Source organism: Strix aluco, chromosome 3, assembly GCF_031877795.1.
Source record: "Strix aluco isolate bStrAlu1 chromosome 3, bStrAlu1.hap1, whole genome shotgun sequence".
NCBI lineage: Eukaryota > Metazoa > Chordata > Aves > Strigiformes > Strigidae > Strix > Strix aluco.
In genome coordinates this window covers 108,696,111-108,713,976 of record NC_133933.1, presented here as the reverse complement: position 1 = coordinate 108,713,976, position 17,866 = coordinate 108,696,111, and the positions used below count along the sequence as shown (strand labels likewise).

General features: G+C 33.5%; 1 protein-coding gene across 1 annotated transcript in view; it reads right to left on the bottom strand.

Moving 5' to 3' along the window:
- CSMD1 (CUB and Sushi multiple domains 1) overlaps nucleotides 1-17,866 on the bottom strand; it is a 1,278,503-nt gene that overhangs the window by 61,553 nt on the left and 1,199,084 nt on the right. Inside the window, exons 51-53 of the mRNA XM_074819927.1 lie at nucleotides 17,127-17,321; nucleotides 13,210-13,383; nucleotides 3,196-3,369 (exon numbers count right to left, since the gene is read on the bottom strand). Coding sequence (XP_074676028.1) covers nucleotides 3,196-3,369; nucleotides 13,210-13,383; nucleotides 17,127-17,321 — 543 coding nt within the window. The remainder of the gene's footprint in view (nucleotides 1-3,195; nucleotides 3,370-13,209; nucleotides 13,384-17,126; nucleotides 17,322-17,866) is intronic.

The window sequence follows — 17,866 nt, the reverse complement described above, 5'->3', positions numbered from 1 at the left end:
TACAGAAATGATTGTTGAGAGTAAATCTTTTCCATTATGTGTAATACATGTGTTGATTATACTTAAAAGACACTAATAAAATACACTTACTATGGTCAAGCTTTAGCTTTCCACATGACAAGACATTAAAATAATATAGAAAAATATAGAAAAGCATAGATGCTGACAATGTAAAGTCAAAATGTATATACACACACACAGCTTTTCAACACTTCTGGTGACGTTTATCATACTTGAATAACCTATACGCAGTTTATCTTTTGCTTTATTACTTTGTGGTTTGTCTGGTTTTTAACTGAAGAGACATGAAAAATAATTTAAACATGTTTCTTTTTATTTTATCACAGAGTTCAACAGTGAAACAGTATTTTCAACAGTACTTGATCTTTGGGAATTATATAGGACACCTTCCTGTATACAGACTTATTAATTTAGCCCTTAAATTGTGTAAATAAATCTACTTAAATCACTTGTGCCCTTTCTGCACCATCTCATTTGCAGCATTTGAAGATGAAACTAAACATCTGAATAAAATCTTACTACATGCACAAGATCAACTTTATTCTAGCTCAGTTGTTGCATTTTTAAACTGTTACAGATAATCAAGGTTCAATAAATAAAGCAATTTCCAGGTCCATACTAAATCAGTTAACATAATTCTTATATAAAAACCTATTAAATTTAAAAAAAGCTATTACCTTAAACTTTCTGCAGTTTCCTGAACTAATTATATGCCACAGGTTTTAACAACATAAAATGTAGGTCTCTTGTAAAAACTCTGATAATAAAGCATAATTCCGTTCAGCTGTCTTTTCCAACAAAAGCATACCCTAGTCAATCAGTTCATGTTTAGATCTCATTACTCTTGACAGGATGCTAGTTTTTGTAACACCTTCTAAAAACTAAAGATCTCAGACACTGAGATATTGATCTTTGCATCTAGTTCTGCCACTGCTCCATTATAGTTACTAGATATCGTTGACCTGTTGACTGATCAACACTGCAATGGTTGGATTCACAAAGTAGTGAGTACTTAAAAGCATCTTTTTTTAAAAAAAAAAAAAAAAGCACAATGTAGATAATTTTGGCATTACAGTGTTTTCAATCACCACTAGGCTTTTACACAACCAATTTAATACTGTTTACCTAAGCAGTAGCCAAAACATTTCAATTAAAGGTTACTACTGTGGTTTTTGTCATCTAAATGGTGAATTACAAATTCCCTCCTCTACCCTAATATAAATAACTGCCCTATGCATGCACACACATGCATGTGTATCCACATGTGTCATGGGAAAATAGATGCACCTGGCATGTCTGAAATCAATGCTTGCTAAGAAATTACACATTTGCCTATTATGCTGCAAAGAGATCAACCCACTTAATGTAATATAACTCTCAAATATATACTCCAGTTTTTAACACAGTATCTTTCTTAGGTGCTGGAGACTTCTATCTCACCACAGAAAATGCTTAACCCAGAGAAATAATAGTAGTACTGACAGTACTTGGCCAAAAAAAAAAAAAAAAAAAAAAAAATCCAGTCTGAGTACCCAGCTATATAATTCAGCCTGTGTTTTGGTCATCATTAATACAGTATACACTTTTAGTGAAGAGTGCTAGTCTCCCAATAACCAGTAAGTGAAAAGATCTTCCAGAAAATATTTGGTTAAAGTGTGGTCCAACTTGTTATCCAATAAAGAGACAGGGAAATACCTGTGTGTCACAAATTGTGCAAGATGAAGGAGGCTGACTTTCATATAAACCCAAGATACTAAAGTATTCATGGGTGGAGTTCTTTGAGTACTTCCTTAGATAATATTTTTTGAAGGTTACAATGTCTAATTGTCTTTGAAAGGAATTTCAGAGTTATTGGCAGAGTTATAAGCAAAAGTAAACCATGTTGTAAAGGAAAGTATTAGTAACCTACAATGACAGAAATTGCTGCCAGTTCTTCTCATAACAATAATGACATCAATTTAGGAAGAAACAGCTTCCCACCCCCCTTCAAAGAGATTTTCTTCACTGCAAGGTAAAATTAATCCACTAAAAGTAAAAATGCTAGGTGGTGGCATTTCTCCTTTGATGAATATAAATCACTTGAAGATATAAATAGTATTTTTAAAGGACAATGACACTTGGAAGATATTTTCTGCAGCTGTATACAGGTAAAAATTTTCATTTTACCACTAAGAAAATAATACTGAGAATTTTGAAATCTAATGATTTATCAGTAATATATTTTCTCAGAAATGAAACAAAGATACTAACATGGATTGAACAGAAAAGCTGATCATCTCAGCGACTGCCTCTGTGTAGACAAAAATACTTCTGAATTGCACACATCTTAAAAAAATTACACAATTGAACTAATTTATATGAATGATCCATTAAAAATAACAAAAATTGTACAAAAATGGGGAGCCTTATTAAAACTGAAAAAGAATAATAAAATGAATTACATAATAGAATAGTAAAATAAAAAGCAGAGAAATCACACTTGATCCTGATTAATGGCTGATGGTTCAAAAAATGTCAGAAAACCTGCCATGCAAATGAGGAAGGGATTAGAAAAGACTCAACAATTTCAGCAATTAATTATGGGATTTTCAAAAGCAGATGAATGAAGAGCAAAACCAATCCTACTAAAGGCTATACAAAATGTAGTATTTTCTCTAACAGATATTGTATAATCCAATACCATGCCTGAGCTTTCACTGGTAAATATTAGAAGGCCAACTTGGAAAAATGGGCAGTCACCATCAAAACTGCACAGACAAACCATACTCCAGCTTTACCCACCAAACAATGAAAACAGACCAAGGGATTTTGGTATTCCTGGTGAAAAAATAGGGGAGAGGCTCAGTAAGCCCACAACTGACATAGAAGTGATGACTGGAGAAAGAGAGAGAAAGAGATAGATGAAGTTATACAGTTGCAGCCTGCTGTTCAACCCACTTCAATGCCTACGTCATCCTGTTTCTGAAATAACAGAAATCACTGGATGTAGTCATTCAGTCTGTGCTAGTTTAGAAACTAGATTAAATTATCATAATGACCCTTGTAATTGAAAATAGGCCCAATAAATATCTGATTTGGGCATCTCATTCATACACCTTTGAATATCCAATCCACTGTTTATGTTCAATTACATTTAAAATAGTAATAATTCAGTGTAAAATTAATGATACTTACGGACACAAACAGGAGTTTGCCCAGACCACTTGTGATCCTGTAGGCAAATTCTGACAGATGTACCAACAAGTCGAAAGCCAGGATTACACTGGTAGACTACAGTATCACGATAACTGAAACCATCTCCACTAATATGACCATTTACAATTGGGTCCGGAGAACCACAGTGACCAGCTACAATAAAAGAACAACCTGTCAAAACCATATATTCTTACAAATCTTGCCAACATTTACAAGAATGCTGATAGGAAAACAAAATTTCATCCTTGCTTCCAATAAACAATATATTAGAGTCAAATACTACACTGTACAGAACAAGTTCTGAGGTGTAAAAAATACAGGTGATATTTCTTCTATTTTTTTATGGTGAAGTGATATTCTAATAGTTTTAATTTTCAGATGTACAGTTTCTGCAGATTCTGTTGCAGGAATGACAAAATTTATCAGAAGAATGTCTGGAAAATGTGAATTACAAATAACTGAAATTACAAATCATTTAGTTTAATTGCTAGAAAAGTGACAATTTTAGCACAGATTTCTTTTCCCCTTTGTCTTAGTAAAGTTGCCTTTTTCCACAGAGAAGCATGAATTAAGAGGTGTTTAACTCTCAAAAACATACTATTATTTCATCATAGAGTTCTGATTTGTCTTATTCGTGATTTGCCTTGGACTTTGTAAGTAGATCTCTACTAGTGAATTAAACATGGTTGGGACTATTCTCTGGCAGAGGCCAATCAGCATAGAGCCGTCTACACCCATAAAATGAAAATCTCTTGTCCTCTAAATCAGCACAACTGCTAGCAAGCTGCCTACCAGGATCAGTACTGATTTAAGCCAACTTGAACGATTCATGGAAATTGTCTTGGAGAATCTTAGGTGTTTCTCTAATGATCTTATTATTATTATATTATATTATCTAGTTTCATGCTTATTTGCATGTCCTGGTATTGTTATTTCATTAGAATAAACATAGCCCTTGTTCTTATATGTACCCAACAAATAACTGATTTCTCACTAGCAGGTCTTCAGACATTAGTAGACAGATCATAAGACTATAACCAAATTTTTAAAAAAATAAAAAATATCAAAACTCATTTTTTAAAAATAGAGAAAACATAAATAATTTCTGTGGGATCACAGTCTATTGCCTTCAAAATAAGAAACCCTGAGTTCTTTCAGATATGTATATATGTCCCACGTAGCTCCTTTACAATGCCATTTAGGCCCCTGTTTACATTTATATTTATTAGAAATTTTCTCCAGTCTAATTTAAAGCCTGTAACATAGCAGGTTTCTACACAGACTTCTTGAAAAAAAAAAATTATAGTTATGTTATTATGTCTTGTTATGTTCAAATATTTCCTAACATTAGCTCCAGTTTCTACAATACATTCATGTTTATTAATGGATTTTAGTGCAGAATTGTAAAAAGTTTGGTTTATTGTGTTTACTCTTTCCAAATATTAATCACCTTTATGTTATCTTCAGCTGATTCTTAGCTAAACTGACATATTTAAAGCCTTTTCTGTGAGTATAAATTCATATTCATGTCAAAATTATAAGTCTTCTTCATATTGTTTTTCAATTTGGTCAGTACACGTTTAAACAGCCACCTTCTCCAAATGGATGAAGGAATGGAAAGGAAGGAATGTCTATGAGCACTGTTTCCTCCTTAGTTATATCAGCTGCTGTTAAACAATACAGAACACATTACTCCAGGCTAATAGCACTCTTTGCACTAAGGAAGCCAAGTAATGATTTTATTCTCTCTAGATTTTTCATTCTCTTTGAAAACAGAGTTGCTGAGCTGGAAACTATTTCTCTTTACTGATTGAAGAGGAGAAAAAAGTTAATGTGGTGACACTGATTAATTACAACTGGCAATAATTTCATCTGAAACTATATTAAGTCCACTTTTTGAGATGTGAGGACAGGGATCTAAGGCTCATGACCACTGCTAGAATAGGGGTGTGTGTGATGTTCTGTTTCACACAGGCTGTATCCATCAACATCAGGACTGTTAGCAATTTAGTTTCTTTGGGATTGAATCTCCTTTCTAATAAAGCCCCTTTAATAGTGCTAGACAGTATATTTCATTTACACTTAATGGTTCATCTAAAACACTAGAAAGGTAAAACACATACCACTTGATTGCTTTTTTCATACATATATAGGATTATTATAATAATCTTAATTCTAGGACTGCTAATGTCTTTAAGGAGACATTGTGATATTATTCTGTATATTTGTGGAAGAAAGTATGAATGTAAGATTTTCACACCGAACTTATACATCTACTCTTCCCCTGACAGGGAGTATGGCAACAACAAGTAACAAGGACACTGAAGCATATTTTTCTCCTTGAAGGTTCTCATGGAATAATTTACCTTGGTGTTCTCAGTCCAAATTAGTAATATGATCCCCCTTACCATTCTCTCTCCTCCAGCTTTGCTCAGCCTCTCCTTGTCTATCACCTACTCCAGCCCCTAGACCCTTAACAGGCCCTTCCCCCAGACTTGCTTCAGTTTCTGATATCTCTTTTGTATAGTGAAGAACACAAAAACTACACACAGTTTTCCACAAGTGCTGAAGAGGGAATAATTACAGTGACCTGTTGACTACATTGCTGCTCACACAGTCCAGTCTGTGTTCTTCTTTAATGCAAGGCCACAGTTTTAACTCTTCTTTAGCCTCTCCACTAGGTCACTTGGGTTGCTTTCTGTAAAGCTTCTTTCTACCCAGTTAGTTCCAAGCCAGTACTCATGAATGGCATTATTCTAGGAAAAGTGCAGGTTACTGTATTTGTCTTTGCTGAACTTTATGAGCTTTCTGTTGGCCCATTCCTCCAGATTGTCAAGGTGCCTCTGTTTAGCAGTAGTGTAATTCAGCATATAAAATGTTCTGCCATCATTTGGGGTCATCCTTAAACTTGCTGGGGCTGCACCCCAAACTGTTATCTAAGTCACTGACAGAAGCTGGATAGTATTGGCCTCAGCATTCATCCTCAGTATCCACTTGCTATTAGTCATATTTTGAATCATGAAACACTACCTCAGAGGTTTTGGTTCAATTAGTTTTCCACCATTTTGTAGTCCCCTCATCCAGTTCCTGTCTTCTCAATTTGGCTACAAGGATAATATGGGAGACTGTTTTGAAATTTTTTACTACAACACAAAGTGAAAGAAATCTACTGCTGAAATCTACATCTGATGAGACAGTCATCAAAAAAGTCAGTAAGATTATTAAGGTTTGCTTTTGATTGTTCCATCCTGTCTGTTCCAAATTAATTTCTTGTTTTCCCCATGTCTGGAAATGGACTTAGCTCCTAATTTTTGCTTCCTAATTTTTTTCAGGGACTGAGGTGAAAGAGCCTTCTTTGGATATCTGATGTATATAATTGTGAGTTTTTTTCCCCAGTAACTGCAGTTGTTCCCACCTTTCAAGCATGACAGAAAGTGGCCTCACAATGATGTATGACCTCAGACTTATCCAGTCAAATCACAGATATTAGTTTAGTTTATTAATTGATTCCCTCTACTGCTATATCATCTCTTCCCCCCAACTTTACTGCTAGGAGTAACAAATTCATGGCCTCACTAATCTAAGGCCTAGATGAACCATGTACTAGAGCAGAAGTATACCTCAGTTTTAATCACAATTTCTTCTCCTAAAGAAAACAGTTCTGCATGGCCCTAAATATTCAGGCATTGGGACATTTCTGAAAATTTTCATTTAGGCAATTGGGATAACCACATATTTTGTGTAAGGAAATCTATGAAACAGATGCAAAATGGGAAAAGAGAAGCTGTATTTATACAAACAGAATGTAATACATATGATTTTTTAACATTTTTCTAGACCTAAATAGTGAAGAATTGAAAAGTGGTTACTGTATTGAAGCCAAACACAGGGAACAACAGGAAATTTCAAGAAAGATAGCTGAGATGTGCCAACTGGCATACTGCAAAATACAAAACATTATGCACTTTCTCTTAAATGGGGATTTAACAAGTTTCTGGACTTATTATGTGAGTCATTTAATTTACAGATCATCCCAGCTAGTGGATTTAATTATTTTTCTGGGAATTTTGACTAATTTAAATTAAATATTCCAACAACTCAAGAACTGAAAGAGCACTTTAATAACACAAAATGTATGCAATTTTCCCTTCAATTAAATTAGATTAAAAGAAAATTAAGGAGGCTGCTAGTGGATTTTTAATAAAATATGCTCTCAAGAATTAGGGAAATTGTTCACATGGTTCAGGGTTGGTTCAGTAGTTTTATTCTAAAACATCTGGAAAGCAAGATACAAATAATTCTATTTTATTTAAATAAGAATTTGAAATATAAGCCAATATCACAATGAAGTTTACCCTCGAGTTATCAATTACAGGATCAAATATTTTTATACAAACACAGTCAGCAGCAGCATTTTTTCACACTAATAAATGTAGAGAATTATATATATTATAGAAAAACATAAGATATGGAATTCTTACTTTTTTTTGAAAGAAAAATTGTCCTAAAAATTCATGAAAATGGAGTAGATTATATTTAAGTTTAGATATTAACGTATGTCCTTGACTTGTTTATGTATAGTTTTGTACCTAAAAGTCATAAAAAGTCAGGAAAAAATATCCGTTCAGGAAAACACTTTAGTCAATGATTAAATGCCACCAATACTAGAGATGGTGTTAAGTAAACTCTTAAATGCTTCCAATTTGATCTATGCCCTAGATGTATGTATGGTCACTCACACACACAAAGCATGCACACAAATACATATGTTTCGTGACTAATAGGTGCAATTATTCTTGGAGGGAAAAAAAGGGAAGAGATATGAAATATCAACAGTGTGAATAATTGAGTGAAATTGAAAAAAATCTTGCTTAATGATTCATATTTATCCTTGTATAACTAGGAAAAAATACATATAATACTAACTACTTAGAGGTTAGCCTTGGACTCATTAACTACAGTCATTGGTTTTAGGTTGTTTTTGAGAAAAATAATAAGGATTTGACAAACACTTTCCTGAGACACAGAAATTAGAGTACTCAACTGGCCTGAAATCATAAATTGATTCTATACAGACCAATGGGTAACATAAAGTGATACCTATTTTCATCTATAGCTGTCCTGAATTATATTCATGCAGGTACAGTGTAGGTAAGAAGCATCTCTGACTCATTATCATTCCTTTGAAATGGAAAGGCTCATTCAGGGCTCCCTGGGTGTTTGCCTCCTGATTTTCACAGGCTTCAGGTAAGTCCTAAAGGCACCTCTGAAATAAATTTGGTGCATGCTGTCCTTGAAATTTAGGAATACACAACTGGAAGCATTCACATCATCTGGCTTTAAAAATTAAGGATTTCATGAATTGCTCTCTGGAGGAGCCTCCATAGTTCCATTGACCTTGTTGGGAATTTAGGATCTTAGACTGTACTCTAAATTGCATCTAAATTAGGTTTCTAAAGTACATGGTGTGAATATCCCTTGTGTGAGAGAATGTAGAGAGGCAGGAAGAGGTTTAGTAGCAGATATACAACCTTCTTGCAGCATGCGGTAACTCAAATTTAGACTTTCATACTCAGAGCTGTGCAGTATTTTTGGCACTGTAGAGTTTGATTTTGAAATAGGAAAGACTAAATAGTGATTAACAATCTTCCAGCTTTAAATGTGATCTTTTTTGTTTAGTGAGGTAGATCCATGAATTTAACAGTTCTAAGCATAGGGCTGCATTCAACAATGTAATCAATCAAATAGAAACCAAAGTCCATCAAATTTTTTTGAAAAAGACTTGGGAAGTATCATAAGACAGGCATTGCTCTTACTGAAGTAATAGTTCCTGCAAGTAATCCAGTGTTCATTACAAGTGGGAATAGATCTGTAAAAATCATTTAAAATGCAGGTAGTCATGTGGAAACAAAAAAGTTATTAGTTATGACCAAGGGGATAATATAATAGTAATGGATACCAATTTCAATGCAGACTTGTAAAAAAATGAAATAGTTAAAATCCGTCAGCAAATTAGTCCTGGAGAAGAAAAGGATGAATTCATACAAATGAAATTCAAGATGTATATAGAGACAGTCTTTTCTTACTATGAGAGCTAGTAAACTTATGAGCTGTTTCCCAAAGAGTTAATAGCTTCATTCAATGTAGTTTTTAAACTGACTTCAAGAATAAACTGGTATTGTTCACTATGAAAGTCCTATACTGATCAGTTCTCCATCTCTACACTATTTGAATCTAAATTTATGGCTACCATAGACAGTTAATCTTCTGGGGTGTTCATTGGTGAAATAATATATTTCTCAGTAGTCAGAATAGAAGAAAAAATCTTTTCCAGCCTTCCATGGGCAAGACATATTTATAATAAAACAGAATCCATTCAGATTTGTATATTATTTAGTTTCTATATGTTGGCAGCCAAATTTTCCTATATGTAAAGCCTTTCAAAAAAAGAAAAGCAGGACATAAGTCCTAAATACAATTACTATTGATTAGATGATGAAGTGGTATTTCAGGTTAGTTAAAATGAATGAATGCTGACACATATCTTTATGTTTGAAATTATTAAATACAGGTGTCAGGCACTACACTGGCAATGAATGGTATAACGCATGGCAAAAACCTGAGGGGTAATAGCTCCTTTTTTACAATATAACTTGTAGGTTTGCAACAAAAGAAAGGGCTGAGGAAAATGGTCCTACACATGCAAACTTGAGGCTGTTGGATCTTCACAGTTACAGTTCAAACATCTTTTAAATGTCAGTCAGCTTCAGTCCAGGGATAACCTGTCACGAGTAAGAAGCTGATGTATCTTTACATACAAACCTCTTAAATAGCTCCACTGTGGAACTGATGAACTTATGTATGTGAAAAAGTAATGCTGAAGCATAGCAATCTCCTAACCAGCACCTCAGTAGAATTCTTTTTCCTAGGCAAAAAAAAGATTATTTTACTCCTTTACTGCTGTAAATATCGAAGTAGTAATGGTGGGTTCCCTAACACTGGACACTTTTAAGATTCAGCTGGACAGGGTGCTGAGCCATCTTGTCTAGACCATGCTTTTGCCAAGAAAGGTTGGACCAGGTGATCCTTGAGGTCCCTTCCAACCTGGTATTCTATGATTCTATGACTCTTTGGAAGTATACTCCATTTATGCCATGATTTCCTACATCAAAATGACATCATTCTTAATACAGGGTATTTTAAATTGAAAAATAAAGTGTATGGAATTGAAAATATTTCAAGCCAGAGAAGTTCTTTTTCACAAAATTTGCCAGAAACAACTACATCTTGCTGGGAACCCACTAATAACAAACTGCCATTTAGAAGCGAGGTTAGCTCTATGAGACAATGGTCACTACTTCTGAGCACTCTGTATCTTAAGAGATGACATACTGTAAAACTATATTCATAAATATTGTGCTACAAACATTACTGCTGCAAAATGAAGGAATCAATCAGGATTACATGATCAAAGGTTATAAAAACTTAACTCAGATCTGAACTACTTGATCTCATGCTATTTTTTTTCTGAAAAGATTCCATCTTCATTTTCCTTGCTGCTGCAGCCTACTATCTGAATTGAAAGAAGAAAAGGCAAGCAACACAGCAAGTAGGACACTGAGACTGAGATTTTACCTCTGTCTGTGAGAGAAGACTCCCACATTTCTGTATTTCACCTATACCCCATCAAACTCTCTGTTCTATACTGATGAAAAATAGAGTTAATATGCAGCTGGTAACTTCACATTCTTTTTCATCAAAGTTAGATTATTATGCTTTTGCCTGTTAGTGCATTCTGTCTTGTGGCTTGCAACATGTTTCAGAATATTTTATTTAAAAGTATTTTCAGGTATTAGAGATCTCTGGAAATGCAGGATTTTGTCATTAGTACTCTGTAAAAATCATGCTTATCTAATGATACTTCCTTTTTTTTTTTTTTTCTTAATAACCTGCTAAGATGAAATTTATGATACTTGAAAATTGGTTTTTTGAAGACATGATTGAGTTGATATGTGGTCCCACCACACCTGGTTATTGTGATGCAGATGTTCTTCTTTTCTTTTAATAGAATATTCTACCAGAGGAATGTTGCTGTGTTTTAATATGTAGCTCTGATTTTCTGTTTTGCTCAGAGGAACTGTAGCCATTTCTTTCTGTTTGCTCTTGGTGAGAGCATGAACTCAAAGCTCAATAACTGCAAATACCCTTTATGATGGTACTATGAAGTAACTTTGCTTAGAAATTTATAGGCAAAACAGCATAACTACCTACTTAGCACTTATATCTGTAAAGTAATGAGAACCAGCAACCTGATGTACCAAAGATCATATGTATGTCTATCTGAACACAGAAAGACAGTGACACTATTGACGTTGAGAAAGTTAAGAATGGATTCAGGTGTCTAAGAATGCTCTGCAACGTTCTGTTATCAGTTCTTTAGGTATATGAAAAACTTCTTTCTCACAGATCCATATTGACACTTACTTATTTTAAATGTAGATGTCAGGTTTATTTTGATTTGGTTCATGGAATTGACAACATCAGGGATTCTTCAGACAGCAAGAATATTTGAAGAAGTAATGCTTAGAAAAAGGGTTTTTTTAGTTTTGATTTGAATTAATTTCTTTAGATAGGACAAAAGTATGTTGTTCTTCATGACAGAAACATATCTATCCACATTGTTTTAATGGGATGTTTTGAAGATACCAAGGTCAGAGGAAGTTAACTGACATTTTATTTTTCACATGCAAATTTGCCATGTTAATATACTTTTTAAAAAACTTAATGTTTCCACAGAATGGGAGGAAAAAGGATTTTATAAATTAGAAATGAATCAGCATAATTTATTTAAAAGTTTGAATTCAAATGTTAGTTAGACATGTATCTAATTAGTCAAACATTGCTCTAGCCTACTTGAAAATTTTACAAGATATGAATTCTGAATAGAGAATAATTTCTGACAATTCATGTAACAGCTATACCATTTCCTTATAAAACAATGTTTCTACTGTTTCATTGCTGTAAGAAACAGCAATATGGATTATTCTGGATAATGGTATCTTAGTATCACTAGTTGGTTTTGGATTTATTTTTAATAGATTAATTATTTCCTCTGTAAAACAATTCAATTCTTGCATATGATAGGTGGTCAAACTGTTTTATTTAAAATGTACCAGATAGGCATGGAATACTATGTGTTTTGCTAAGAGGATGTGGCTAAGCAGCAGAGAAGAAAGATCCTTTTTAAGTTGAACTCCAGAGACAAAACAAGAGATTTCTCCTTTCCTGAGGGCAACTGAGTACATTCAGCTGAGGCAAGAAGAAAAGATGCAAAATGAGGGTAGACAAAGCAAATAAAAAGTTCCAAACATAAATATACTGTCCAGAACCAAGAGTACACCCACTGCTGAGCCTCAAAGGTGACTGAAAAAGAAAACAGTTTTCTGATACCTGTATTAGGAGTGCAAACCAGTATGAGTCGGTCTGAAGAATGAAAGAGTTGGGGTGAGAACTCAAGGTCTAAACTATATAGAGGGTTTGGAAGAGTGTTGGTTTTGCTTTACTTTGGGCTCTCTCTTGTCTACTTCCTTTGACTGAATGATCAATATGCTGAAAGCTCATTGGTAGTTGGAATGCATCAGGAACACTCCTGAACTGGAGTTCACCTTCCAGCTTAGTTTCATCACACACCTTGTGACTGTTCCAAAAAGCAAATCAAATTACTGTAAATGTGGGCAATTGAGCCACTTAAAAAACCCTCTTGGTCCAATAAGCATTCCAATAACATCAAATATAATTTGATTTCTAACAAAAAGTTATATACTAGTAGAGTAGTATAAAATCATATGCAGTACACAATATTTCTGTATGTAAAGTACCTTTATTTTTCATTGATTTAAAAATGTTTGTTGCTTGATAAGAGCTGAATCTCAATACTTGTTACTGTGTTTGCTTAAAACAAAACAAAACAAAACACAGAAAATTGGTTTTTACCTAGGCATTGGGTTTCAGTACCACTCCAGAGACCATTTGCCAAGCATTCTCTCACATGAGAACCAACTAATGTGTATCCTGTGTTACAGGTGAATATTGCAGTAGCTCCATACACTGTTAAGGTTCCAATCTTATTTCCATTTGGTGGAGATGGAAGACCACCACAGGAGATAACTAGGAAAAAAACCAAACAACAGAACAAACTGAAATACAAAAATACTCTTCATAATTTCTTAGACTGGAAGACAATATACCACTTCACATTTTCTTAAAAAGTAAATGTAATAGGAATAAATATGAGAGTTATATTCCACAGTAAGGGCTTAAAATTATGCTTGATTTGGCAACACATGTTCTAAATCTGAAAATTCATTAGAATATCTCCACATCTTGACAGCAGCTTAAACACAATCTGCATTTCCAGTTCTGAAACAAGGGAATTACATGAATGTCCAGGAAAGTTGCAGTTATATTCCACGTGTATGTACTCTCAGCCATTTTAAGTGTTATGTCTGTTTAAAGATATCTTTTTTTAACATGTAGTACTCTAAATTGCTATGAACTGTCTTTTTTCTTATTGCCCACTGCTATTCATAATCATAAAACATATATGGTAGCCTACTTGCTAAAAATATAAATGTGCTCTTTTTTCTTAAGGCTAGACTTGACCCATTATGACAGAAACCTTTCATATCATCAGCTGCAAGCCACAGCTATTACAGGCATCACATGAAAAATTACCTTCTAAGAATATATCCAACCCTAATTTAATTAAAATTGTTCTGTCATGTCTTTTGTTTCTTGAAAAATATATCAATAATGCTGTAATTTAAGATGCAGATTAATGTCTTCAAGAGCTTCAATTGTATTTTATTATATGTTAGCATGAATCATCGGTTTACTTTCGAAAGTATGGTAATCACAACTGAACTTTCTATCTGAAACCTCAAGGCCACATTCTTCTGTATTTTAAAAGGTTCAGTATAGAAAACAACATGGAATTGGGTAGAAGTTGGATAAAATCAAGTGCATATCACTGTGCAATTAACTAAGCTGTAATCAGAATATATGTGATCATATATTCATGTTCCTTACCCACATAAGATTTGCAGACGTGGATAAGACTCCTTTCCGCTACAGTCAAGTCACATTAATGTAATTTGTGGAGTAGCCTAATATTGTAACTTCTAATGGCAATTACACTTATGCATATTTTAAAATAAATCAAATTATTTTCCTAAAATATAATAGAATGAATTGTTCTAAACATATTACAGATGCTTTATTATTTTTAATTACAGTCATTCCAGTTAAAAATAACTAGACCACATGAATAATGAGCCACTTCATGATTTGTTAGGCAGCTGTGCAGTATATTCTTAAACAAATACAATAAATTTACTAGTTAGGTGTCTCCTAATCCAGAACCCCCTTAATGTGATGTTTTGCAATTCCTTTAGAGATACTATTCATAATAGATATTGATAAATATGATCTAAATGCTTTATCATCAGTGTTTCAACTAGCTTTCCTGCTGCTTCAGAGATATAAACAGCTAGAATCTATATTTACATAACCTATCCTTAGCATGTGAATGACAGCCAGAAATTAAACAGTAGACTCCTCAAAATACACTGCAGAGTATTTCTAGATCTTAATGATCTATATCCAGTGGAAATATTACTGAACATCTCTTGGGGGATGAAGTTTGCCATAATTAAATCCTAATCAGTCCTCTATCAGAGGGCAAAATAATGTACCTGCCTTATAAATAAGCTATGTATCATCAGTCAGCAACTCCTTGGGTTTCTGTATCTACCTAACATTTTGCTTTTGGTTAACTGCATCCCATATAGGTCACCCCATTTTCTACTTACATAAAAATTCTGTAATTGTAGACGTTGGTCAAGAACTAGCTTTTTGAAGATTTAGCAGCTGAACGGTAGCTGCATATTAGGCAGCAAATACAAAAGAAGCTTTCTTTGGATATGTGCACAAAAGGAAAGGGGCACAATTGCAGTTAATAGAAATAAAAACTCAGTTTTAAATTTGAAAAAAGATTGATATAGCTATTACTGGTTTATAAAAGATATAGAAGAGTCACCTTTTTCTTTCAACTGAATATTTTCAAAAGGAAATTTTTCCAAAACAAAACTAATGGAATAAATCAGAACCAACATAATTCCACAACACATCATCATTTAGATAAGAACAAATACTCTGCTTTCACGTATATATCATATTGTTTTCTGTTACAAGTAGCTCTCTCAGCCTTGTTCTAAAAACATCTTAAACATTTTTTATTTTCTAGAAAATAAATATTGTTTTATATTATTTCTACTTAAATGGTGTACATCCTCTTTTGTTGTCTTTTCTTTGTTCTTCTTTTCCCATATTAGCATCATTCTCTAATACTGCCTCTGTAAATTCCATGCCTTAGGTTGTAGCCACACACTTCCCAATACTGGTGGGAGATTTTGTCAATTTATACTTTATTCACCCTTGGGAGTGATTCAGTACCATCTGAGGTGACTTTGGGTATTCTGTCTAGCCTCCAGATGTTGTTGAAAAAGGCTAAGAATCTCTCCCAAGTTCTCTTTAGTATCCACCATCTTAGATATTGTAATTTGTCTCACATGGCATTAGAAACCTGTATTCAGGCAAATTAATTTTGTCTTCTGTTTGTCAAAATATGTACTGAAAGTTTTGCTCAACCATTTGTTTGGAATATGAAAAGCTATCTGCTGTTTATGTTCATTCTGTTATCACTGTCATAGAATCATATGAAATAGTTTTGGTACCATTTATCATAAGGTATTATTGACATGTCTGCAGACCTAACAGAGTTTGACAGAGCAGAATGATTCTATTCTCTTTTCTTAAAAAAACACCAGAAGTTACAATTTAGTAAGCTGTTCACTTGATTCCAAAAATTCTTTCTTACAGTGCTACCATAAAAATTTTATTATTGATTCAGCTTGTTTCAGAGTAGCCATTCTCAAATATCTTCTAACATTAGAAACTTCACTGAATTAAAAAGTCATTCTCTAAAAAGAAAATAAAGCATCTCTTTCGGGATGAAATGCTACATTTGAATATCTCACTGAAATGAGATGCTACTCTGAAAAGTTGAATACCTAAATTTTATTTCCAGTTCTACTTAGTATGCTAAGCCTATCAGTTGGCCATTTTCCTTCAGATGCTAGGATTTTCTATGCTGCCCCGGCATTGATAGAGAGCTTGTAAGTACTACCATAATGTAGGAAAGGTTTCTGCTTTAAGGGTAGCAGAACTAGTTGATGTGCCAAATACCCTCTCCAACCAAAGCAAATAACACACTGGAAAAAGTAGAAATGAAGTTTGGGGGGCATTCATTAGGACTTTGATACTGTAACCCATGACAACTGTATGATCCCACTGAGAATGTCAAGGATCTCTATATCTTTAAATATCCAAAATCAGGGCTGATGCAGTTTATGACATTTTCATATGAAGATATTTTAAAGACTCATATGTATGTTTCTCCAATAGTAGAGTTTTCATGCTTCACCCAAAAGGTCAATGCAATATAATCTAAACTAACCTAACTCTAATCTGGAACCTTCTAAAGTAATAACACTATCTCCTAGTATTCTCTAAATACTTATACACTGTCTAGTTGAATAAATCCACAGTCAGACATAGACCATCATCCAGATCGATCTTCTGATGTTACTTCATTAACTCTTGTATGAAATATATTGTACCTTACATATAAAGAATTTGAATCAATTAATTTCAACAAGTTAATGAAAATTTTATATTTGCTTACTTATAGGAGATTGAGAGCAAAATATAGCTTTTAAAAAGTTTATTTATAAAAGAAAATCTATGTATTAAAAAGCATAGGATATTCTGTAAACAAATATGCTCCTTACCTTTACAACTCGGCCTTTCATTGCCTACACTCCATGTTCCATTAGTCCTACATTGTATGAGTCTTCGACCCAACAAATAATATCCAGGACTGCAACTGAGCATGACTTGAGCTCCATACTCATTCAGTGACCCAGAAATCAGTCTCCAGACGACATGTTCTGAGAGCAGAGTCTCTATGCTGGGGCAAGTTACAGCTGTGAAGAAATGACACAAATATTAGCATACTACCCCTAAGTTTCTTCACGGATATATGTCTTGCCTTACTGACAGAAGTTTTGCAATGTAAAATTGAGCATACCATAAGTATTTCTGAAATACAACTTTCCAGAAAAATAATGAACATCATACAATGAGTTTTTCAAGTTGTGCAGGAGTTTGCAGTACATTTTTATTTAGTGAGATGCAGTGGAACAATGACATAGAGTTATTCTCTCTAATGCAATTTATTTAAAAATTTCAGAGACAAACCCATCACAGACTACAGTGGATGTAAAAGGGAAAGCAAATAATGCTATGTAATTTTTGTAAAGGCTCAAGTGATGCTTTATTCTTCTATCCCTGATATTCACTTTAGAAAAGCTCTAACAAGTTCTTAAAACATGTTGCCATAAAAGCTGTTAACGCACATTCAAATACTAATTACTCTAAAATGGTATTCTGTGGGCATTCAGGAAAATTATTACATTCCACTTCAGAACACTTGACATAAAAAAATAAAGATAACATTTAGAGAGATTTT